Here is a 23,775-nt window from a genome sequence, read left to right as displayed (position 1 = left end):
TGAGCTTCCCACCCCTCTGCCTGTAGAAGGAACTTGAATGATTACTCGCTGGATTGTATGAGTAGAGTCCTCTCATCAGAGCACTTATGGGCCACTTGCTGATTACCATTGGTGCTTTAGGACTCCTCCCCGACACTAAGTATGGCATCCCATTACTGGTAATTTCAGGGACCCTGGCCATCGCCTTCCCGGATTAGCACGAGGCCGGTAGTTTTGCCAACACTTCCCGGCGGCCCGCCCCTCTCGCAGCGTTACCCAGCTGCTGCCACCGAGGGTTCCAGCGCCCCATCATCCCTGCCGTCCCGGGGTCGCCCTCCCCGTGTCCTTGGCTCTCACGGCCAGGGTCATTCTCCAAAGGGAGCACAGAGAGACTCCCCAGGGAGCCCCGGGGAGGACAGCTGACCTGGAGGGAGGAAGGAGGGTTGTGGAAGGCAGCCAGGCCTTGGGTGGGCGCTTGTGGAGCACAAGGGACGAGGAGAATGTGTTCCCCGGGCCGGTCGTGGAAAGGTTGGTGGGGTCCACAGGTGTAGATGGGAACTGGACAATGGGGCAGATCAGATGGTTTTCTTTTTCAGGGGATGATGGGGAAGGGCCGTTTACCGGGAAGGCAATGTCCAGAAGGATGAGGGGGAATAGGGCTGATGGAAAGCATTATGGGAATTTTGGGGAGACGATGGGGCTCTGAAAAAGCGAATGAGGGGCCGGGAGGGTGGAATTCGGTTATTTGGGAGGAATGGGAGGGAGGGAAATATGGGAAGGGGAGGGTTTGGGACGTTTGGAAATTACTGGGAAAATGGCTCCTTCCAGTTATGCTTGGAAAAATGGCGTCCTTCTAATTCTCACAATGATTCACTCTTCCCCTTCCATTCTTGGTGAAGAGAAGGAACCAAAAGGAGAGGGACTGGGGGGACCCCCCTGCCTCCTTGAATTCTTATTCCCGTGCCTTGCCCACAGAACAAACAGACGCCCCTTCCCCCCCCTGTCGCTTTGGAATATCCTCCAGGCCCCCAAATAAAACAGTTTCACGTCCCTAGCAGCCAGTTGGTTTTCAAGGAGCCATTGACGGCCATCCCGCAGCGGATCAGCGAGCCGGATGGTCACCGACCAGACGCTCGCTGTCCGAGACCCCAGCAGGCCACTGGCCGCCTGGTTGGCCGACCCCAGCCCTTTGAATCGGAAGCCATCCGGCTGAGCCCTGAGCCCATAAGCCCACCAATCAACCCCCCCACCCGATAGATCCTCCCTCTCTCACATCCCCCTCCTCCCCCTTCCCTCCCCCCCAACCCCTGCTCCCTCCCCGTGACATTTCAGCTGACGGGATTTACTAATACGCATAGTTAGGTTTGCTTCCTAACCGCCCTGCCTCCCCCACCCCCCTCAACCCTCTCTGTTGGATAACCCCGTTACTGACTTGTGTGTGTTACTAACACGCTTACAACCTGGTGGGGGGCTGGGGGCGGGGCGGGGGCCGGGTGGGGGGGCTGGAGGGGTGGGGGGGCGGGGGGCGGAAAACCGAACTAACCTTTTCTGTCTCATCTATGGAATGTTGACCATTTTTTAGTCTTTGGTTTCTCAGTCCTGATTCTTTTCTTGTTTCTCTACTAACCAAGATCTCTCCCTATTCCCCCTTCTCTGCAGACGGCTCTCCGGGGAAGGGGATTGAGGGCATGAAAAAGGGGGATCCATGGCGGGGGGCGGAGGGAGGAAGAAAGGAAGGAAGAAGCAGCCGTGGGACTCGAGGGGTTCAAGTTCCTTCTCGTTTTCTTTTGTTGTCCCCATCAAAACTTTGATTTTTTTCCTAAATCTTCCGAGTTTTCAGCTGAACCCCCCGGGGTGGGAGGGCCTGAGCGAACAACCAAATATATAGCGATATATATTTCTCCTCCTTTCTTGAGTTTCACAGTTGGTCATTTTATTTTTCTTTTCTTTCGTTCTTTTTGTTCTTTTTGTTCGTTTTTTTGTTTGTGACCCCCTCCTCCCCCCACCCCCACACCTCCGGTGCAGCACGCAGGGATTGGACACGCTATGGTAAACAAACTGCATTACCTGGTAGATATCACTCTAATTGTCTTATCGTTTGGTTTGCCGTGGGTTTTTTTTTTAACTGTTCGATTCTCCTTCTTTCCGTTCCTTCGGTTTCTGTTCTGCTCTTCCAATTGGTTCTGGACGACCTTTGGATTTTGCTTCTCTCTCCTTTCTGTTGTCCCTCCTCCTTCTTTCCCCCTTTTTTTCTTTTCCTTCTTGATCCAAAGTCAAATGGAAATCGAGAAATTTGGCCGATTGCTCCCCCCCCACCCAAATTCGGGCCCCCAGCCAGAGAACTGGGGGCGGCGCCTCCGCCGGCATCGGCTCTGGGGAGGCCAGTCCCGGTGCCAGCCCTTTATTTCTGTTGCTTTATTTAGTTGTTTTTTCTTCTCTTTTTTCTTTGTTTATTTTTCCTTCTTTGGTTTGGTTTCTTTCTTGGTCTCCGGAAAATCCATGGAAAACGCCATCCCATGACATGCTGTGCCTTCGCTCACCGTCAGCTCCCAGGGACGGGCCCCCTGGGTGGGGGTGGGGAGAGCCCCGTGGCAGCCAGCGGGGTGGGATTTCGGGGGGCGTAGGGGGACATCGGGGAGGTGGCGGACCTCCCTGGGACCAGTGGGGAAGGCCCATTTGCTTTCCTCCTCCCCGGAGCCATCTCGGGGGGCTGGTCTCATGTTTCCAGGGGTTGAGTTTGGCTGCCAGGGGAAAGGTGGCCTCCTTGCCCTGCCTTCGGGGTGCCCGGCCCTTCCCCCCTACATACTGCATGGCATGAAGGGCCTTCCTCTGCCCCCCAACCAGGGACAGCGTCCTGTTCTCCCCAGACCGCTCTGCAGCTCCCACTAACACTGTGTCTCACACTGTCTTCCCTTTCCATCTCCCCCTCCTTTCTCTCCTCTGGCCCCTCTCCTGCATGACCCCTGGGGAAGAGGCCGATCTCCTTCCTCTTTGGGGGGTAGGGAGAAGGGAGACCTGGGGGGGTGGCCCAGGGGCCGCGGCTGAGCTGGGGGGGCTGGCGGTGATGTCTGTGGCTGCGTGTGACTGGCTGTACGTGGCGTGAGTCTGTGAGAGATGGGGGTTGGGCCGCGTGGGTGAGACTGTCCGTGGCGCTGTGAGTGGGCGTGTGTCTGTGGCACTTGTGGGATGGCAGATACGTGGGTGCGAGTGGGCTCCCCGCCAGGTGCCGGGAGGTGGCCGGCTCTGTGGCCGGCGGGGGGGCGGGAGTCCCTCTGTGAGACAGAGATGCAGCAACCCTCAGCGAGCGGCCCGGGTCACCGGCTGGAGGGCAGGAGAGCCCAGGATAGATCCCTCCCTTCCCGTGGCCCCGGGGCTGCTCAGGCTGCTCCAGCCTAAACCCATTTTGTGGTTATTTAGACCCCGCTGGGGCTTTTCTGCAGAGTACTGGAGGGGCTTGCCATGTCCTTCTTCAGCTCATTTTACAAGTGAGGAAACTGAGGCAAGCAGGATCACCCCGCTAGGAAGTATCTGAAGCCAGATCTGAGCTCAGATGTTTCCTGATTCCAGACCGGGCACCTTATCCACTGCGAAGTCACCAATGCTCACATTCTGCCTCAGTGAGTCTTTCCCAGCGAGCCCCAGCTCTCTCGAGACTCATGGCTCCCACTTACTAACTTCTGGGGTTTTCCCCTCATCACCCCAGTAAGGAAGACCATTCAAATGTCATCATACTCGTTTTACAGATGGGGAAACTGAGGCTCAGGAAAGCAGAGCCATCAGCAAGGAATCCACCCTCTGAGCGTGGCTGTCTCCTCGCTGCCCCCGCTGCTCCAAGCTCCCTGTGACCCAGTCTCAGTGGGGTGCACCCTCTCCTCACACACCCTCCCTCCCCCCCCCCGCTAGCTCCATATCCTCCCAGCGTGGATGGAGAGGGGTCAGGACGCAGCCAGGAGCCTCCTCTCTGTCCATAGTCCCTCATCCCAGGGAGCTTCCTCTCTGAAGGGGCCCAGCCCCAAGTCCCCTCCTCACCTGCCCAGGGAGACCTTTACAATGTATCTCCCCTAATAGCGTCATAGCCAGGGACCAGCTGGACCCAAGTCCAGGGAAGGTGACGAGCCAGAGGCAAGGAGAGCCAAGCTTGGGTTTGGAACCAGGGGAACTTCTGCTCACATTGTGCTTGCGACAATAGCTGCCTCAGTCTACTCATCTGTAAAATGGGGCTGCTAATAGCACCCACTCAAACGAGATAACTCCCCAAACGGTTTCCAAGCCTTGAAATGCCCAGAAATATGAGCTGCTAGGAGGGAGGCTTCATTCTAGTTCACCACTGGTTGGCCCGTGTGATATACGGCAAGTGTCCCGGCTCCTCCGGCCCTCATTTTGCTCCGTGGAGACCCCTGCCCTTTCCTCATCCCCGGGACGTTGAGAAGACCAGGAAAGTCCTTCCTAACGGAGCCAGGAAATCCGGTCGTCCCCGGCGAATGGCTGAGCAGCTCCCCTCCGGACTTATTTTCTGAAACACTATTGGTCTCTCTTCAGGACAAACCTGGAGGATAAGTCACCGTTGCAGAGCCCGGAACTCTCCTTGCCCTCTCACGAACTGGACTCTCCTGGAAAACAGATCTGGGAGGGACTCTAGAACATAGAACATAGATCGGAGCCGGAAGGGGCTTTAACATTTAGAAAGAAAGGAAACAGGTGGAGAGGGGCGAGATGAGTTATCCATGGTCACGCTGTCAGTAAGTGGCTCAGTTGGTATTTAAACCACGATTTTTAGATTAAGAATCCATTTTCCTTTCCATCGTACGATAGGGACAGGACAGAAATGGCTCACAAGGAGCTGGAGTCTGAATAGAGGAACGGCGCAAGCCCCTGACTGTCTTTGAGGAGCCATCGGCTTCCTATGAGCGAATAAAGAGATGTTAGGGCCCCTGCCAAGGTCTCTGAAGGGTCCTGGAAGGTGGGTGAGGCGCCAGCATGGCCCTAAGACAGGCAGACGCCCTGTCGCCCAAATGGGGACAGAGTGAGTTTGCAGACTGGAAGCTTTGTGGCGAGCCGTTAGTGTCCATCCCAGGAAAAAGTCTGGGAACGTAAAATAAAGGGACGGCGAGCGGTCCCTTAGAAAAGGCAGCCACGATCAGAGAGACGTGCACGGCTCCGGCAAAAACGGGCTTTGGCAGAGCGGCCTGTTCCTGTTTTTGGACGGGGCCGGGAGGCTGGGAAATCCTGGGGAGGTTTCAGGCACAACTTACTTGGATGGTAGCAAAACATTTGGCAGAGCCTCCCCTGCTATTTTTGTTGACAAAATGGAGAGCTAGGAAGTAGTCAGGACATAGTCAGCTGATTCAGAACTAGGTTTTGCTCCGGATACGGTGCCCGGCACACGGTGACACTTAATAAGTGCTTGTCCCTTGGTTAAGTAGTGCAGAACAAGTACTGGATTTGTAGTCGGTGGCCCATGTGTGGAACTTGTGGGACGCTGGCAAGTCTCTGTCTTAAAGGCATTAGCATTGATCTCTCTGAGCCTGTTTTCTCATCTGTTAAATAGGAGAATTGAGGGGAAGTGAATGGTCCAAGGTCTTATGCTTCCTAAACCTCGATCCTTTCTGGTTCTAAATCTATGCTGTGCAAATGACTGGGCCCAAAGAATGGTCATTTATGGCTTAATGCTTGCGAGGAAGAGAGTCTCCGATGGGTCGCCTTAGAATTTCGTCCTGTTCCGGACCTTTATTGATGACTTGGATGAAGGCACGAGTAAGGTGTTTCTCAAAGCTGCATCAAAGATGGCACAGTCAGGACCCCCCAGTCCCTCGGCAGACTCAGATGCCGGGCGGCAGCTGGATGGTGCGGGGGGGACGGTTCCGTGGGCCGGAGTCAAGAGGACCGAAGTTAAAATCTGAACTCGGACACTTCTTAGCTGTGTGATCCTGGACAGAGTACTTAGCTGTGTTGCCTTGGTCCCGGCCTATAAAAATGAACCAGAGAAAGAAATGGCAAACCGCTCTGGCATCTCTGCCAAGAAAACTCCAAATGGGGTCAAGAAAAGTTGGACGCGACCGAGCAAGGCATAGTGTCCAAAAATAGGGATGTGATGATCCTGCTGTTTTCTCCGGAATATTGTGCTGGGTCCTAGACACCCATTTTTTAAGAGGGACGTCAGGAAGTTTGGCGGGTGATCACAACGGTGAACGGCCTTGCGATTTCACTAGATCGGGATTGATTAAAGGAACTAGGGAAGTTTAATTTGGAAAAGGAGGAGGAAGCAGAGCACAAGGCAGAGGGACAGCAGGGAAGCCCCGAAGAATTCCATGTTCGAGTTTTAGAGAGTCATTACATAAAAAAAAAAAAAAAAAGACGAGACTTCTTTTTCTTGTTCCCAGACAAGAGGACCAGGAGTAGCGGCAGAGAAGTAGCTGCAAACCAGAAAAACTTCCCAACAATTAAGGCTGTCCCAGAAGGGAATGGCTCGTCCGGGTGGGGAATCCCCCATAACGGAAGGGAGATTAGACTAGCTGCCTCTGACGTCTCCTGTTCAGCCTTGAGATTCTGTGACGGTCAGTGGATCCCCAGCTCGCCCAAATGGATGCGAGGTAATGCTTTGGATGCGGTGGATCCTCCGAGTGATCAGGGAGGAAGGAGCCAATTCTTTGTATTTCAGATCTCTGAGCCGGAGGGAACTTCAGAGGCATCTGGGCCAGCGTCAAATTAACTAGCATCTCTTAAACAGCCGTTATGTGCCAGGCCCCCGACCGGGCACGTCTTAGTGTCTGCTTGGTCTTAAAGAACTTCAGCGGTGAGCGATCCGCCGCTTGTCACAGTAGCTGCTCCTTTTCCTTTCAAATGGTCAGCATGATGTGGATGGAGAACCGGTCTGGAATCCGAGGACTGGATTTTCATCCTCCTTTTGATGCTTACAAGGCGTATCGCTTTGGTCTAATCACTTCCCCTCTGGGCTGCAGATTCCCCACATGCAAAGTGGATGATTTCTACCTTTGGGGAGCCGGTGTCCTCAGGGCCCACAGGCCTGCACCCAGGAAGGCTGAACCACCGCTGTCCAAGGTCCTTATGGGAGCCTTGCTCCAGCATTCTGGAAATGACTCCTCCCTGGCCCGGGCCGGAGAGAAATGTGAAGAAGGCGGCAGGGGGTGCCCCGAAATCTCCTCTGGAAGTTGGGGCGTCCCTGAAGTGTGCTCCAGCTCTTTGCCCTTTTGGCTGAGGAGCGCTCCCTTGACTTTGTACAGAACATTCATGCGTTTCTTATTCTTCTAAATCACTCCTATTTTTCTAGTGAAGCATTAAGGTCTACAAAGGGCTGTCCCTAATAACTTTGGGAGAGGTGCCATCAAATAGTATTAACTCTGTTTTACAGTTGAGGAAACTATGACCCAAGGAGGCAGTGTGGTACAGAGGTGAGAGCCTTCATTGGCTTTGGACTCAAAGAACCTTGTCTGGAAAACAGGCAAAACCTACTTAGGATTTTTGTGAATCCGGAGGAGTCATTTAGCTTCTCTAAATCTGCGAAGTGAAATCGCGGACTCGGTCCCTAAAGTCCACTCAAGCTCTCGTGCAATGACACGCCTAAGGTTGAAGAGCCAGCAAGTGCCATCAGGTCCCAAAGCCAGGTCTCTGCCCTCCCCCACTCCCCACAGATGCCCGTCTCCTTTCCCAGGAGGCTACAGCAGTGGGTCTCAAACTCTGGTTCTCATTATCCCTTTGCACTATTCAAAAGATTGGGAGTCTGTCCAGAGAATTTTTGTTTAACGTGACTTATATTTATAGAAACTATATTAGAGATAGAAACTAATTTTGAACTTGTGGACCCTCTGGAAAGACTCACAATATTCTCTGCACCTCACTTTGAGAACCACTGGGCTAGAGGGAAGCTATCCATTGAGGAGGAGGAGGATGGGAAATGGAGGGGGGGCAGATGAGGCTTAATGGATTTTCTTCCCCTCTTTTGATTCTATTATCTATATTCTCTGATCATGGGGCTGGGTCCTGAGTCCTGGGCCCTCGTCACTAGTTTCTCATGCTGATGACTGACCCGAATTTGCTGCTATACACACGTTGTCTCATGTGAGTTCCATGAGAATCCTTTAGCCAGGTGCCATCGTCGTTATGATGGAGAAACTGAGGCTCAGAGAGATGATACCCATTTGAGGCTGCATTTGAAGCGAAGTCTTCCTGGGCCCGAGTCCAGTGCTCCTTCCGCAATGCTACGCTGCCTCTCTGACGCAGCACGGACCTAAGACCATAAGGCTGAGAGCTGGAGGATAGATTTTGTGGAATCCAGCACCCCCATTTTACAGCTGAGATTGTTGAGGCTCAGAGAGGAAAGGCAAGTTTACTAGCTGACAATCAAGAGTTGGATTTTGACCCCTGCACCAAAATTCCACTTTCCAATGGTGTCTTTGGAGGAGGAAGCAGAGCACAAGGCGGAGGGACGGCAGGGAAGCCCCGAGAAGATACAGAAGCCGCCCCCTTTCTCTTCTGCAGTCACTCTCCTGTCCCCTCCAGTCCTAGCCCTGAAAGGGCTGAGGAAGCCTGAGAGTCTGAGAACAGGAAGGGAAGGGATACCTAGAAGAGTCCCAGATTTAAGTTAGGGGGCCTTGATTCCGAGCCAGGCTCTGTCACCAAGGACAGCTCACAGCCTCCTGGACTTGTGTCCTTGTCAAAAAATAAAGAAGTTGGGTCTGGGGGGGGGCTCTGAGGGCCCCTCGACCCAAATCCCCTGATCCAAAGCGCAGCAGAACCTGAAACATCTGGCTGCGGCCTGCTTGTTAGGGAAGAACGGAGGAAACACCTTTCTAAGTGCTGGGAGCTGTCCATGGTGCTGCGGGCTCGTGTGTGTGTGTGTGTGTGTGTGTTGTGTGTGTGTGTGTGTGTGTGTGTGTGTGTGTGTGTGTGTGTGTGTGTGTGGGGGGGGGGGGGGTAGGGGGGGAAGAGAGGGGGAGAGAGAAAGAGAGGGAGGGGGGAGGGAGGGAGGGAGGGAGGAAAGGGGAGACAGAGCAATAGAGAGACAGAGAAACAGAGACACAGGCAGATGCAGAGACAGACAGACCACAGGCACGCACATAGATGCACACACAGTGAAAGAGAGACAGATACAGAGATAGAGAATGTCAGAGACAAAGACAAAAAGACAGAGACAGAGAGATGGAGATAGAGAACAGAGAGACAGAGACAGAGACAAAAAAAAAACAGAAACAGAGATGGAAATAGAAACAGAAAAGAAACAGACACAAGCAGAGAAAGACAGACACGGAGACAGAGAGATGGAGATAGAGATAGATAGACAGAGACAGAGATAGAGATAAAGAGAGAATGTCAGAGACAGAGACAAAAAGAGACAGAGAGATGGAGATAGAAATAGAGATAGAGAACAGAGAGACAGAGACAGAGACAAAAAGAAACAGAGAAACAGAGATGGAAATAGAAACAGATAAAAAAGAAACAGAGACACAAGCAGAGAAAGACAGACATGGAGAGAGATGGAGATAGAGATAGAGAACAGAGAGATAGAGATAAAAAGAGAATGCCAGAGACAGACACAGACAGAGAGATGGAGATAGAAAAAGAGATAGAGAACAGAGAGACAGAAACAGAAGACAGAGAGATGGAAATAGAAACAGATAGAAAAGAGAGAAACAGAGACAAGCAGAGAAAGACAGACACAGAGAGATGGAGATAGAAATAGAGATAGAGAACAGAGAGAGATAAAGAGAGAATGTCAGAGATAGAGACAAAAAGACAGAGACAGACAGAGATGGAGATAGAGAACAGAGAGACAGAGATAAAGAGAGAATGTCAGAGACAGAGACAAAAAGAGACAGAGAGATAGAGATAGAAATAGAGATAGAGAACAGAGAGACAGAGATAAAGAGAGAATGTCAGAGATAGAGACAAAAAGAGACAGACAGAGATGGAGATAGAGAACAGAGAGAGAGACAAAAACAGAAACAGAGACAGAGAGATGGAAATAGAAACAGAAAAGAGAAACAGAGACAAGCAGAGAAAGACAGAGACGGAGAGATGGAGATAGAAATAGAGATAGAGAACAGAGAGATAGAGATAAAGAGAGAATGTCAGAGAGAGAGACAAAAAGACAGAGACAGACAGAGATGGAGATAGAGAACAGAGAGACAGAAACAAAAACAGAAACAGAGAGAGACAGAGAGATGGAAATAGAAACAGAAAAAAGAGAAACAGAGACACAAGCAGAGAAAGACACGGAAACCGAGACAGTGACAAACACACACACATATACATACCATGAGAGAGAGAGAGAGAGTGACAGAAACACTGAGAGAAAGACAGACGCAGGGAGAGGGAGAGACAGAGAGAGAGGGAGGGAAAGAGGGAGAGGGAGGGAGGGAGGGAGGGAGAGTGAGTGGGCGGTGTGCTTCAGTCTCCGAGAGTCGTGTGCGGCGTATGGATAAGGGTCCCCATGGAGAATGACCTTCTCTCCGAAAGCCTCAGTTTCTCGTCTCCCTCCTCTCCGCCCTCCCCTTTTGGAAGGAATCCTCCCCTCCCCCCCGCTCCATTTCTCGGCTCCCCGCCCCCGCTGCATGCCTGGGTCCACGGCTGCGAGCCCTCCGCTGTCCCGGCTTGGCCCGGCCCCTCCGGCCCGGCCCTAACCCGCATGTGCGCCCCCCGGCTCTGGCTGCTGCTGTGGCACGCGCCCCGCCTCCCTCCCTCTCTCCTCCCCCAGCCGGCCCCTGCCCCTTCGGAAGCCGGGCGGGGGGGTTAGGGGAGCTGGGGGTCGTGGCCCGGGGTGGGGGGTGAGGGGTTTGCACTCCCGTTTTCCCGCTTCTACTAACGAGCCGCCATTTTTGTGTCTGGACTTTGATTTTGTCTGAGGGAACAGTAGGGTTACTAATCCGATTCATCTCCCCCTCCCCCAAAGACCCGTTCCCTACCCTCCCCACCACCCGCCCCCCTCCTCACCACCCCCGCCTGTCCCTCTCCCCGACTCTCTCCCACTGCTCTGAACCCCACTCTGTCCTCTTCTCCATTCCTCCACTTTGTCAGCAGAGATTGTGGGGACCCCGCCAGGTTAGGGTGAGGGCAAGGGGGGGTAACTTGCCTCCTTCCCCTGGAGATCAGCTCTGAGGAGGAGTGAAGGACAGCCTCGGAGAGGATCAGAGGGGGGGCCCTGAGAGGAGAAGGGTGGTTTTGGGGGGTCATTCCCCCCCTAGCCTGAGAGGAGAAGGAAGATTTTGGGGGATCACTCCCCCTTGGTCTGAGAGGAGAAGGAGGATTCTGGGGATCACTTCCCCTGGCTTGAGAGAAGGAGGATTCTGGGAGATCACTCTCCCTGGCCTGAGAGGAGGAGGAGGGTTCTGGGGGATCACTCCCCCTGGCCTGAGAGGTGGAGAGGGTTCTGGGAGATCACTCCCCCTGAGAGAAGGACCAGAGGAGAAGGAGGAGGGCAGGACAGCAGAGAAGAGAAGAGGTCACTGCAGCCCAAGACCTTCAGATGATGGAAGGTTGAGTCATCGAGCAGAGGACGGAGGCTCGGATTTCCTTTCCTGGAGTTTATGAGAGTGGGAGGAAGTCTCCTCACCTCCTCCGGGAGCCTCTGTGGTGGGCGCTTTGGAGCCATCTTACCCAGAAGCAGACTGAGGGACAGAAGGGGCTTCTGGGAAGCCCCTGGGCCTTGTGGGGAGATAGAGGAAGGGCAGCCTTGGGTCTCTGGGCCCTCCATGGGCTCCCGCCTGCCTGGGAGCAGGGACACTAGACAGAAAAGCATCATGGGTAGATTGGCCAGGGCCGGGGATGGTCTGTCAGTGACGTTCTAGAAGTAGAGAGGGACAGGTTGGGGAGCAGAGGAAGGAGCAGCAGGCCTGGGATCAGTGACAAGAGGGGCCGTCTCAGTCTCCATTGTGGCTCCTTCTCCACCTCATCCCTCTAGCCCAGCCCCAGCATTCTCAACTCAAATTCCACTTCCGGCCCCCACCTCGGACTCTCTGTCCCAGTGCCCCCCCTTCTTCCTCATTTCTGTTCCCACTGACTTTCACTCTCGTTCTTACCTCAGCCTCTGCCCCTGTTCCCCCGACCCCCCCCAAGCCTCTCCCACCCCAAGACCCTCCCTCACCCGCTCTAACCTCATCTGCACGTGTTCGTGACTCATACTAATGAGCCCTTTCCTTCCCTTCCCCAATGTCCCTCCCGAACCCCCAGGGGGAAGAGGAAATAAACTCTCCAACACGGCCTCCCCCCAATTAAAAAAAAACAAAAACAAGAAACAACCAGAAACAAGCAGTAATACAGACACCAAAACCCCAACCACCCTTCCAGACTGTCAGCTCAGCCTCCCTCCCGTGGCAGCTGCCCCCCTCCCCCCCCCCGCCTCCGAATCCAGGCAGCCCTCCTCCAGCACAAGGTTTGATGGTTCCCAGGGGCGCCCCCTCCATGCCTCCCGGCCCCCAGGCCCCGGCTCTCGGAGCTCGTTCTGGTGGAGCCCGGAGAGCATCCGAGAAAAGGCTCCTTTCTCCCCTTAACTCTGCTTCACTGCCCTGCCCTGAACCCCCCCTCGACCTCCGCGGACAGGGGGCCCCGAGGCCCGAGGATGAAGATGGCCGGCGGCATGTGCGTATGGGCTGGAGGGGGGTCTCGCAGGACGCGGCTGCAGTGCCGCTTCTCCCCCCAACCCTGCCTCCACCACAGGCCCTTTCAGAGAGGGGAAACTGAGGCAGGGGCTGGGGCGCATACGGGGGACGATGAGTGGGTGAGGAGGGGATGGGGTCCAAACAGAGGCAGGACAGATGATGGAACCCGGGGATCCCGTGCCCCCACCCCAGATTCTCTGGCCCGGACCCTTTGACCTCCTCCTGCCCATTATGCCATAAGCATCTTCCTTAAAATTTCTTTCCCCGAGTCCAGGGCCCCTTCCCCAGCTCTCTCCCCTTGAGCCTCCTGGCAGCCCAGTGCAGCAAGCCCGGGGCGGCCTCGGGTTTGGAGCCCCTCGATCCAGCTAGCAAGTCTGCTTGGAGCTGGGCTGGCCTTGGTCGTTCTGTCTCAGGCCACGGTCTCTGAGGTGCTTCTGGACTCCCAGCTAGCCCAGCCCTGCCTAAGCCTGGAGCTGGAGGGGCAGCCGGGAGGGACCCTGAGATCGGTCACCCACCCCCATTTTACAGATTGGCCCAATGAGGCCCAAGGGGAGAGGGGACTTGCTTGGCCAGGAGAACCCTGTGACCCCAGCTGGAGTGTCACTTGGGGTCAGGGCCGTCCCCAGAGTTAGGAGCCGGGGGGAGGAGGGGAGGGCGATCGTAAAATCTGAAGCTGAATCCCAGGGCATGACTCCCCCATTTTAGAGAGGGGGTTCTGAACCAGAGCCAACTCGAACCCGGGTCCCAGCCTTTTCGCTCTGCCCTTCAAGGGGCCGCCAGGAAACCTCCCGTGGGGGGCTGGCTCCTGGGAGTCTGGAAGAGGGAAAGGGGGAGCAGCGCCGCTGCAGGGAGTCAGCAGGAAGGGATCCTCCAGCCTGGGCGAGCTCCATTGAATCTGGAGGCCTCTGACTGGCCCCGGGCTCTGTCAGGTTCTGTGCCCCCTCCCCTGCCTCAGTTTCTCCACCTGCCCACAAGGAGGGGGCTCCCGGGCCGCCTCCCGCCCTCAGCTCTGTGATTCCGAGGGCACCTCCTTCAGTTTCTCATCCCCTTTCCCTCCCCCCCCCCACTCCCCTCTCCAAGGCTGGGCGAGGGGAGAGAAACCGGCCTTTAGGAGGCCCCGAGGTTGGAATAGAGGGTAATGACCGGCCCGCCTGCCTAAGAAAAGCCCCGGGATGAATTATGGGCCAGAAGGTGCCCCCAAAGGGGCAAGGCCTGTTGGTGGGTCAGTCTGGGGGCCAGCCTGCAGGGATTCCCTGCCCCTCCCCCTGAATCAGGGGGACCTGGGGGGGCTCCTTGGAGACTTGTGTGCTTTTCTGTCCTTCTCCCCCTCCCCCCCAGGATGACCAAGCCCAACTGAGACCATCAAATCTTGTGCTCCTTCTCCTCCCCCCGCCCCTCCCTCCCCCTTCCCGCCCCTCCCCACTGTTCCCCCTCTGAGACAAGCAGACATAAAAATGGGGCCCCTCCCCCAGCACCCCCACCGGCCCCGCCCCCCGGCCCAGCCCCGGCCTCCGCCCAGGAGGTTGATGCCTTGTTGTCTCCTTGTGTCTCCCCCTCCTCCACCCGGCCCGGGCTGGACAGGTGACCATCTCAGTGGACGGCATCCTGACCACCACCGGCTACACCCAGGAGGATTACACCATGCTGGGCTCGGACGACTTCTTCTACATCGGGGGCAGCCCCAACACGGCAGACTTGCCGGGCTCCCCGGTCAGCAACAACTTCATGGGATGTCTGAAGGATGTGAGTGGGCCAAGGGCCGGAATCTCCCGTGGCCTCGGTCGGAGGCCGGCGTCGCCCCGCCCCCGACCCCGCCCCTCGGCGTCGCCCCGCCCCCGCCCCTCGGCGTCGCCCCGCCCCCGCCCCCGCCCCCCTCGGCGCCTTCCCGGGCACAGATAGGACAGTAACTCAGCGCAGCCCGGTGGGCAGCCGGGCCGGGCCGGGGCTCCTGTTCGGGGGAGGGGCGGGGGGGAGCCGGGGTCTCTGCCGCTCCGGGCTCAGAGCCCCCCAAATCCCGGGCCCGGGAGGTCGCTCCAGAATCCCGCTCCCCCTGGAAGGGCCTCGGGGCTCCTCTCCGTCTCTCCCCGGCCCCCGCCTCGCGGAGCCCTTCTCCGAACGAGGTTTTTAAGTACAGAAATGGAGGATCACGGGGGAAACCAGTTCTTTGAGGAGCAGTTATAACATTAAAAAGCCTCCCGTTAAAATTACCTGAATTCGGTGACCTTTAAGGTTCCCTCCCGCCCTAAAGCTTTCAACCTCATCTAATCCTTATGCCTTCCCGTGCCAGAGGGGGAAACTGATTATCCAGGTCACTGGCTGATGGGTTCTTAGGCTCAGGGCTAGAAGAAACCTCAGAGACCCTCTGTTCTCCCCCGGCCCATTTTACACACCAGTAAACTGAGGCCTGGAGAGTGACTTGCTCAGACAGGAGCGGAGGGTCTTTCACTCCAGATCTCAAGTGCTCCCCGTGGCCCCGCTCTGTCACCCCGCCAGCAGATGGGGCAGGGATGGCAGGGCATGGGCCTCCTGGGAAGGGAAGCAACGGGAAGGGGAGGGGAGTCTGAGTCTGAGGCCTTATCCTGACTCTGCTTCTTAAGCTGAATAACCAAGGAAAGTCACCCATCTTCTGGCTCTCAGCTTCCTCTTCCGGCGATGGGGGAGGGGTGACCTTGGCAGTCCCCCCAGGCCTGTGAGAGCCAGAGGAGAGACCCCGCTGGGGAAGGGGGGAGGGCAGGGGAAGGGCGGCCCCTTGCCTCTGACTCCCGGTGTCCCCTGCAGGTGGTCTATAAGAACAACGACTTTAAGCTGGAGCTGTCCAGGCTGGCCCGGGAAGGGGACCCCAAGATGAAGCTTCAGGGCGATCTGTCTTTCCGCTGCGAGGACGTGGCCGCCCTGGACCCCGTGACCTTCGAGAGCCCCGAGGCCTTCGTGGCCCTGCCCCGCTGGAGCGCCAAGCGCACGGGCTCGGTGAGCCTGGACTTCCGCACCACGGAGCCCAACGGGCTGCTCCTCTTCAGCCAGGGCCGGCGGGCGGGAGGCGGGCAAGGGGGCCACGGGGCGGCCCGGGCCGACTACTTCGCCATGGAGCTGTTGGACGGCTACCTCTACCTGCTCCTGGACATGGGCTCCGGGGGCATCAAGCTTCGGGCGTCCAACCGGAAGGTCAATGACGGGGAATGGTGCCACGTGGACTTCCAGAGGGACGGGCGCAAAGGTCAGGGGGCCCTCAGGAGGGAGAACCCTGCCGCCATCTTCCCTTCCCACCCTCCCTCCATTTCCTTCCATCCATTTATAGCCTTGTTTCTCCTTTTGAAAACATCAAGCCCTCTTCCCTGACTTCCTCCCCATCGCTTGCTTCCGATCCAACCAATGAAACGAGCATTTATTAAGCGCCTGCTGTATATTTGTATATTTGATGATATTAGACGCCTACTGTATATTTGACAAATGATGAGAATCACGGGACCATAGACTTAGATCTAAAAAGAACCTTAGAGGTCTCCTGGCGAAATCCCTTCATTTTACAGATGAGGAAACTATGGCCGAGAGACGTAAGTCATCCTGAGAAAAAATGCCAAAGCTGAAACTCAAAGCCAGGCCCTCCGCCTCGAGACCTGCACTTTCCCTAGTGTTCAGACAGTCCCTCCCTTCTGGGACCTTGCATTCTGTCAGGAGGATGTTCTGGGCCCCCCGGCCTGTAAACACCAAGTGACGTCAGAATTGATGAGGGGGCCCTGTCTGGGTCCTGAGCCTCTGGCCCTGAGAGAAGCTTGGGAGTCTAAGCGGGAGAAGTAAGGAGAGGCAAAAGGGTACAGGCTGGAGATGGACAACAAGTGAGACCATCTGAACAGAGAGGAGTCGACTTGGGGAGCCCTCCCTCACCCTCACCCCACCATTCCACTGCCTCCTTCCCCTCTAGCAAGGGAGGCTATATTCTGAGGAAAGATCCCTATGTATGCAATAGGAGGAATGATTGCAAGATTTGCTATTTATGTAATCAGTGAGCATTTATTAAGCACCTACTATGTGCCAGGAACTGGGGATACCAAGAAGGATAAAAGACAGCCCCTACTTTTCTTTTCTTCCTTTTTTTTTTTTTTTTTTGCTGAGGCATTTGGGGTAAGTGACTTGCCCAGGGTCTCACAGCCTGGAAGCGTTAAGTGTCTGAGGTCAGATTTGAACTCAGGTCCTCCTGACTTCAGGGCTCAGCCTCTGCTCTTAAGGAACTTATGTAGTACATCGATATGCAAAAACCTTATAAACCATATCTCCCCTGGGACGTTGGTACCCCAAGAGTTATTAGCTCCATTCTACAGATCAGGAAACTGAGGCAGGGTCACGCAGTTATCTGAGGTGGGGTTTGAACCAAAATTGCTCACCACTCTTGTCGCTGTTGAAGACTTTGGTGTCGGGCTTGGTCCCAGCTCTGTGCCTGTGGGGAAATCCCTTTCTGAGCCTCAGTTTCTAACCTAGTAAATGGGGAGAGGGATGATATTATGTGCATCGCATACTTTGGTGCCGGGAGGTTATAAATTAGGGCTGGAAGGAGCCCCGGAGGCCGGCCAGCCTAACCCCGCCCTGTTACAGAGGAGGAAACTGAGTCCCGGAATAATGACGTGATTTCACCGCAAGGTCTCACAGCAGTAAGTGAAAGATCGGGATTGGCATTCAGGCCCTCCTGCGCTTTGCATTGCCCCACACTGCCTTTCTTGTAGGAGTCCACAAACCTTAAAAGCTCTGGTTGCTGGGGGGCAGCTAAGTCCCAGGAGATGGAACACTGCAGCGGTCAGGAAGACCCGAGTTCCACACCAGCTCTCAAGCTCTGCTAGCTAAGTGGCCCCTGCTGTATGCATCCCTGCTCCCCGGGCTGCTGGGACGATCAGCGCTTTGGGAGCCTGACGCCATCCATAACTTACCAGTCGCCTCTCCCGTCTCCTCTTCCTCCCCGCTCTGCTGCAAGCTTCTTTCAAGACTGGCCGAGACCTCGGGGCTTTCGCCTCTAGACCGAGGTCGTTCTCCTTCGTTCTCTGACCCTTCACAAGAACAATCTCTTCTGGTGCCAGAGCCTGAGAAGGTTCACAAAGTGCCTCTTGCCCAGCGAGGGCAAAAGCCATGTGTTTGTGACATGCTTGTCCTTATGCCCAATTTAGAGATGAGAAAATGGAGGCTTAGGGAAGTTAATGTGTCTTATCCAGGGTCCTTGATCCAGGTGTCTCACTACCTTCTCCATAGAAACCTCTCATGCTCCGCTGGCTACTAGTGCCCCATCTCTCAGGGCCTTCACTTTGCTTAAGCATTTTGGGCATGAAGTGGATAGAGTGCCGGGTCTCGAGTCAGGAAGATTCATTTTCCTGAGCTCCAATCCAGCCTCAAATACTTCCCAACTCAGGAAAAAGTCACTTTACCTTTTTTGCCTCAGTTTCCTCATCTTGTCAAATGAACAGGAGAAGAAAATGGCGATCTCCTGCAGTATCTTGTCAAGAAAACCTCAAATGAGAAACCGAGTCGGACAGAACCGGAAGAACCGGGCAACGATAAATTCACTTTGTTTATATGCCGCGTACGCTCAGGTCACACCCGTCTGCAGCGACTTCCCAATTCCTGCCAACGCTGGTAGTGTTGGGTCCCTAAAAGATGATTGGGATGACTCCTGACCTCGGGGTGCTAGGGGTAACCCTGGGGGGGATTTCTTCAGTCATGTTGCTTAAGAACCCCCGCTGCTACGGTCTCCACTGATTATCAATCGGCCGGCCAGAGATTGATTAATTTTACAGAATTATCACATGTAAAGTATATAATAAGTGCTAATTTGCCAATCTTGAGACAGGAGTTTTGACTTGGGTAAGAATAATAAGAAAAATCAGGCCAGGGGCCAAACCAGGGGCACGCTCTCCCACAAGTCCATCCCGTGGGACGTCCCCACGTTCAGAGTCGTCTGCTTCTTTATTGGAAATCCTTCTCTCCGCTTGGGAGTGTTGTCCAGTGGCCTCCAGGTGAGGGTTGGGCTATGTGCCTTGGGCCCGCGTAACGTCTTGAACTGCAGTTCTCGGCCTCGAGAGGAGAGACTTCCCGTCGAGCTCTCGCTGTCCCTCCGGATACTTTGACGATGATTTCTCTGGTTTCTTCAAAGACACGGCCGGTGGAAAGAGGAAGAGTGGGAGAAGCAGCTGCAGGCAGCTGAATGCCCAAGAAGTCGCCGGGACGGCCCCGCGGGGGTCGCCTTGTCCGGTATTCCGAAGCCGAGATCCCGATCGGCCCCAAACATCCCGTCGTTTGCTGTTGCCCAAGCTGGGACTTGGACTCTTCCCCACCATAATTAGCTAAATTGTTTGCATCCCGTTTGCACCTTCGGTTGTTTCAGCAGACTCTCACACCTAATTACCACCTTGGATTCATTCTTTGGCTCAGCCAGGGAAGTCTCCTCCTCTACTGGAGGTATTAAAACCTAGAACGGCTCACTAGGCCCCCTAATTGCAGTTGGGGGAATGGGAAACACCCTGTGACTCTTGTGTATGAACTGTGGCCGCCCCTGATGGAAGGAAAGCTCCCCGAAGGCAGGGAGTATTTCACTTTGGTCTTCGTGTCCCCAGAACACACTGTCGAGGGGTGTAATTGATTGGTTTTCCCAGAGTTCTCCTCCCTCTCATTGGAGACCTAGAGTCCTTCCCAAAAGGTCATAGCTCTGGGCTCTTTGGGGCAGACAAAGGAGAGCCCTAGGAACGCTGGAGGAAAGAGAGAGACAGAGACAGAGACAGAGAACAACACAGAGAGAGAGACAGAGAGATAGAGGAGAGAGAGAGACAAAGAAAAAGTGAGAGAGAGGGGGGGGGGGAGAGAGAAACACACACAGAGAGACAAAGACAGACAAGGAATACTTTCAGGTACAGTGATGAAGTCTTCCGAGGGGTTTGTACCTGAGCTGTGCCTTGAAGGAAGAAAAGGAGCCTTAAAGGCAAAATCAATCAGCGGTAATTCCTCGGCTCCTGCATTTTCTGGGCACTTTGCTAGGACGATCGGTCGTCTTCCATGCTGGAAGAGGACCAGGATGACATCATTATGTTGGGGTCAAGGGGCAGGATGTCCGACTGGAGCTGATCAGACCAATTCTAGCTCGGAAGGCTCCGGGGAGACAAAGACCAAACGACTCGTACAGTGAAGAAAGCAGCTTTCATTCTATCCGAGGAGACGCCGGCATAAAAGAACGTGCATACGAGATCTGAGGCAAACACGAAGTCATTGGGAGGCGGGAGCAACAGGGAAGGGGTCTCCGAAGGAGGAGACGGCCCCTGGGCTGCACTTTGAAGTGAGCAGAGGAGGGAGCGGGATGGCTTCCAGGCTGGGATCCGGCAGGAGAAGGGCCTTCCCGTACCAGGAATGAAAATTAGGCGGCCAGAACGGAGAAGAAGGAGGAACGCACTCGGCTTGGAAGGATGGGCCGAAGCGCCTTTGGGAAGCACGTCCGACCTGGAACAAAGGAGTTTTCGCTTGATTTTGGAGGGAGGGGATGGATTTTCTTGAGCAGGGGAATGTCACCGTCGGACAGTCGAGGAGTATCATCTTGCACTCAGGGATTGGGCAAAGGGAAGACAAGTCAGAGGGAGAGCGATTAAGAGGCGACTGAGCCGTCCAGGAGAAAGAACGGAGAGAGGCGAGAGCCTTGAAGGAGAATGGGGCGTAGTAGGGGAGCGGAGAGAAAGAGAACAGATTTGGGGGGGGCTGTGGAGGTGAAATCGCCAATGCTTGGCAATAGATTGGAGGGAAGGCAGAGTGAGAGCCGGGGAGGTGCCGGGCCTGGGTGATGCCCTAAAACGGTGTAAGAAAGAGCAGAGAAAGAGCAACCTGCTATTTATTATTTTATACAATTATATTATATTATATCATCTATATTCTAGAAGATGCTGGCAGCCGGTCTGGGTGGAAGCCACCGAGGGGAGATGGGAGTTAAGGCCGGCCAGAGAGACTAGAGAGACAGCTCCGGGATTACTGACTGCATGGAATGGGTGAACACTGAGAGACGTGGGAGAGCAGAGGGAGAAGGGCCTTGGGGAGAGACAAAGGAGCCTTTGCTTAGGGGGAAGGAGGAAAAGGGAGGGAGAAGTTCTCAGATGGGGCCAAAAGAGCCCGGGGCACCCGGATGGAGAGAATTCATTAGGCATTTGTTTAACGCAGCGCTTGGTATATAGGAATGGAGTTGGGGACTGGACAGTTTCATATGTTTAAGTGATGTAACTTGTGTTGATCAAGGGCAGAACCTTCCTTTCAGTCCGTAACCTCAGAGAGTTGGCTTAAAGCTCCTAAGTGAGGGTTCTTAACGTGGGGCTGATGAATTTGTTTTTAAAAATTTTTTTGAGAACTCTTTCAGTGTAATCAGTTTTCTTTGTGATTCTGAAAAGTGGTTAAAAGCTTAACCAGATTTCTTTTTTTTAAAATATATTTTATTTTATTTTATAATAACTTTATATTGACAGAACCCATGCCAGGGTAATTTTTTTTACAACATTATCCCTTGCACTCGCTTCTGTTCCGATTTTTCCCCTCCCTCCCTCCACCCCCTCCCCCAGATGGCAAGCAGTCCTATATATGTTAGATATGGCTTAACCAGATTTCAAACGAGTTCCGTGACACAAAGAAGGTTAAGCAATGCTCACTTGGAAGTTAGATGGCTTGCCCAGGACCACAGCGCCAGAATGTGTCGGAGTCAAGAATCGAAGCCAGGTTTTCCTGGCTGAGGAGGGAGCAAACTAAGTGCTCATCCATCCACCCATCCATCTACCCACCCACCCATCCATCCATTCATACAATGTCTCACGTATCATGCTAAAATCTGAGGACAAATAAATAAAAAAATGAGATAGTCCTAACCACCAAGACGTTACAGACCGAGATAATGCACACGGAAGTGGGGAAGCGGGGTCAGACAGGGATGCCTTTGACTTGAAGGTGACTGGGAGGTGAATGGAACTCTGGGGAAGTTGTTTGGTGCGTCCTTCCCAGAAGCACCGGGAGGTATTGCTGGAAACAGTTGATGATTATTCCCAGAGAAAGATATGGAAAAGGAGGTGGGGAAGCAGCAGGGCGCAGGGGATGCCCAGAAGATGGCTAGGATGAAGTGTGGTTGGGGCTAGAGCCGCTCGACAGCCCGGGCTCTCCCTGGGCAGAACAGCTCCGCCCCGGATCTTGACTCTCCAAGGCCAGTCTCTGGAGGGACGGATGGGAGGGGAGAGCAGGGTGAAGGGCATCTGACCAGACCAGGGTCATGGAGGGAGCTCTCTTATGGAAGTCACTTACAGAAGAGAACCCAGAATGCCCAATGGAGAGGGATCTAGAGGTAGCCAGAGACATCTTGTGTCTTCCAAACGATGTCCCAGATAAGTGGCCATGAGTTTTTTGCTTGAAAGGCCCTACTGTGAGGAGATACCACCCAGGACCCCCCCAAACAGCCCATCCCGCTGCTAGACAGCTCTCAACGAGGGAGCTTTTCCTATCAGAACCAGATCTCTTCGAAAGCGTCTTCTCTCATTCCTCCAAGCTCTGCCCTTGGGACCAAACAGAGCAGTCAGCCCTTCAGGGATGGCCAGCTCCAGAGTGCTCTCTTCTCCAGGCTAACCTTTCCCAGTTCCTCCCACCAGTCTTCACTGGACGTCATCTTCCGGCCCTTCTCCATCCAGCTTGTGGCCTCTGAATGCTCTTGGGCTTGTCATTTTCTCTCCTAAAATGGCTTCAGAGGGGATGTGACCAGAGCAGAGGAAAGGAATGGTCGCCCCCCTGGTTCTGGACCCCAGGCCCTTCGTAGCACAGCCTTCCATCCCCTCGAGTACCCCAGCCTGAAATCCTCACCATCTTTTGTCACACTTCTCGACAAACTTTGGAGAAACTTCTTGCTTCCCTCATCTTGAAGTGGGTGGTTTTTTCTTTTTTAAAACCCAGATTTAGATTTTTCCCCTTTTTTAAAATTTGGTTTCATTCGGTCAGCTTCTACTCACATTCTCTTAGCTCCAGTCAGACTGGTCCCTGTACATCTACCACCTCCGTGCCTTTGCCCAGGGTTATCCCCTGTGCCTGGAATGTCTTCTTTCCTTTACCATTCCTTTGTAGAAGCCCTAGTTCCTTTCTGTGCTCTACCTAAGTGCCATCTCTTTGAAGAGACCTTTTTGGAGTCCGCTAGTTGTTAGGGTTCCCTCCACAACAGTGCTTTTTAAAAAATATTAGTTTATTTAAAACTAAATTTAATTAAAATTAAAAATTTTTAGTTTATTTAGGAACATGTGGTCTTCTCCCAGTAGAATGTAAGTTTCTTGAAGGCAGGAACGGTCTCATTTTCCCCTCCGTAACCCCACTACCCATCACACCGTTGGGCACATAGTAGGTTCTTAATAAATACTTGTTTATTTATTCACACTTGCAAAGGGCTTTGGGGGCCTGCTCTGTGTTGGCCACTCCTTCCAACTTTGTAATATCCCGATAATGAATAAAAATGTTTGCAGTCGCGGGACTGAAGCTAGATCTCGGAGGGACGCCACTAGAGACTTTTTCAAACTGACGTTGCTTCCCGAATGACGACTCTTTGATTCTGAACGTTCCCACTGTTCTAACTCCACTGATTCACATTTTCAGATTTTACCATGTCTTCATCCCATCCCCAAGCATAACCTGAAAGGCTGTTGTGGCGAGCAGTATGAGGGCCGAGGAAAGGCCATCAGATTTAGCATTTCACAGGTCATTGGTGACCTTTAAAGAGCAGCTTCAGGGGTGCGGTGGGGTCGGAGGTTAGATAACGAGGAGTTAAGGGAGCGGGGGTGGTACCGAAAAGGGGGAGATGCTGATAGGAAAAGAGAGGGGAGGGAGGGAGACAGAGAGCGACAAAGACAGAGACAAAGATAGAAAGAGGGCAAAGCGGAGAAAGAGAGGGAGAGGGAGAAGGACACATGGAAAGAGAGAAGAGAAAACAGAGGAAGAAGAGAGAGAGAAACAGTGAGAGGAAGGAAGAGAGAAGAGAGAGAAAGAAAGAGGGAAGGAGAGAGAGATAAAGAGGCAGAGGCAGAGAGACAGAGGTAGAGACGGGGGGGAGGAGAAAGAGAGAGAGTAAAAAGGACAGATGGAGAGAAGAGAAAACAGAGGAGGAAGAGAGAGAGAAACAGTGAGAGGGAGGAAGAGAGAAAAGAGAAGAGAGAGAGAGAAGGAAGGA

At 54.1% G+C, this 23,775-nt stretch overlaps 1 protein-coding gene across 1 annotated transcript in view; it reads left to right on the top strand.

The window, feature by feature from the left end:
- NRXN2 (neurexin 2) overlaps positions 1-23,775 on the top strand; it is a 153,141-nt gene that overhangs the window by 31,574 nt on the left and 97,792 nt on the right. Inside the window, exons 6-8 of the mRNA XM_051964626.1 lie at positions 2,005-2,049; positions 14,172-14,333; positions 15,369-15,804. Of these exons, the coding sequence (XP_051820586.1) occupies positions 2,005-2,049; positions 14,172-14,333; positions 15,369-15,804 (643 nt within the window). The remainder of the gene's footprint in view (positions 1-2,004; positions 2,050-14,171; positions 14,334-15,368; positions 15,805-23,775) is intronic.

Source organism: Antechinus flavipes, chromosome 6 (assembly GCF_016432865.1).
Source record: "Antechinus flavipes isolate AdamAnt ecotype Samford, QLD, Australia chromosome 6, AdamAnt_v2, whole genome shotgun sequence".
NCBI lineage: Eukaryota > Metazoa > Chordata > Mammalia > Dasyuromorphia > Dasyuridae > Antechinus > Antechinus flavipes.
Note: the sequence above shows the minus strand (reverse complement) of the source record. Positions and strands in the feature narration are given on the sequence as shown.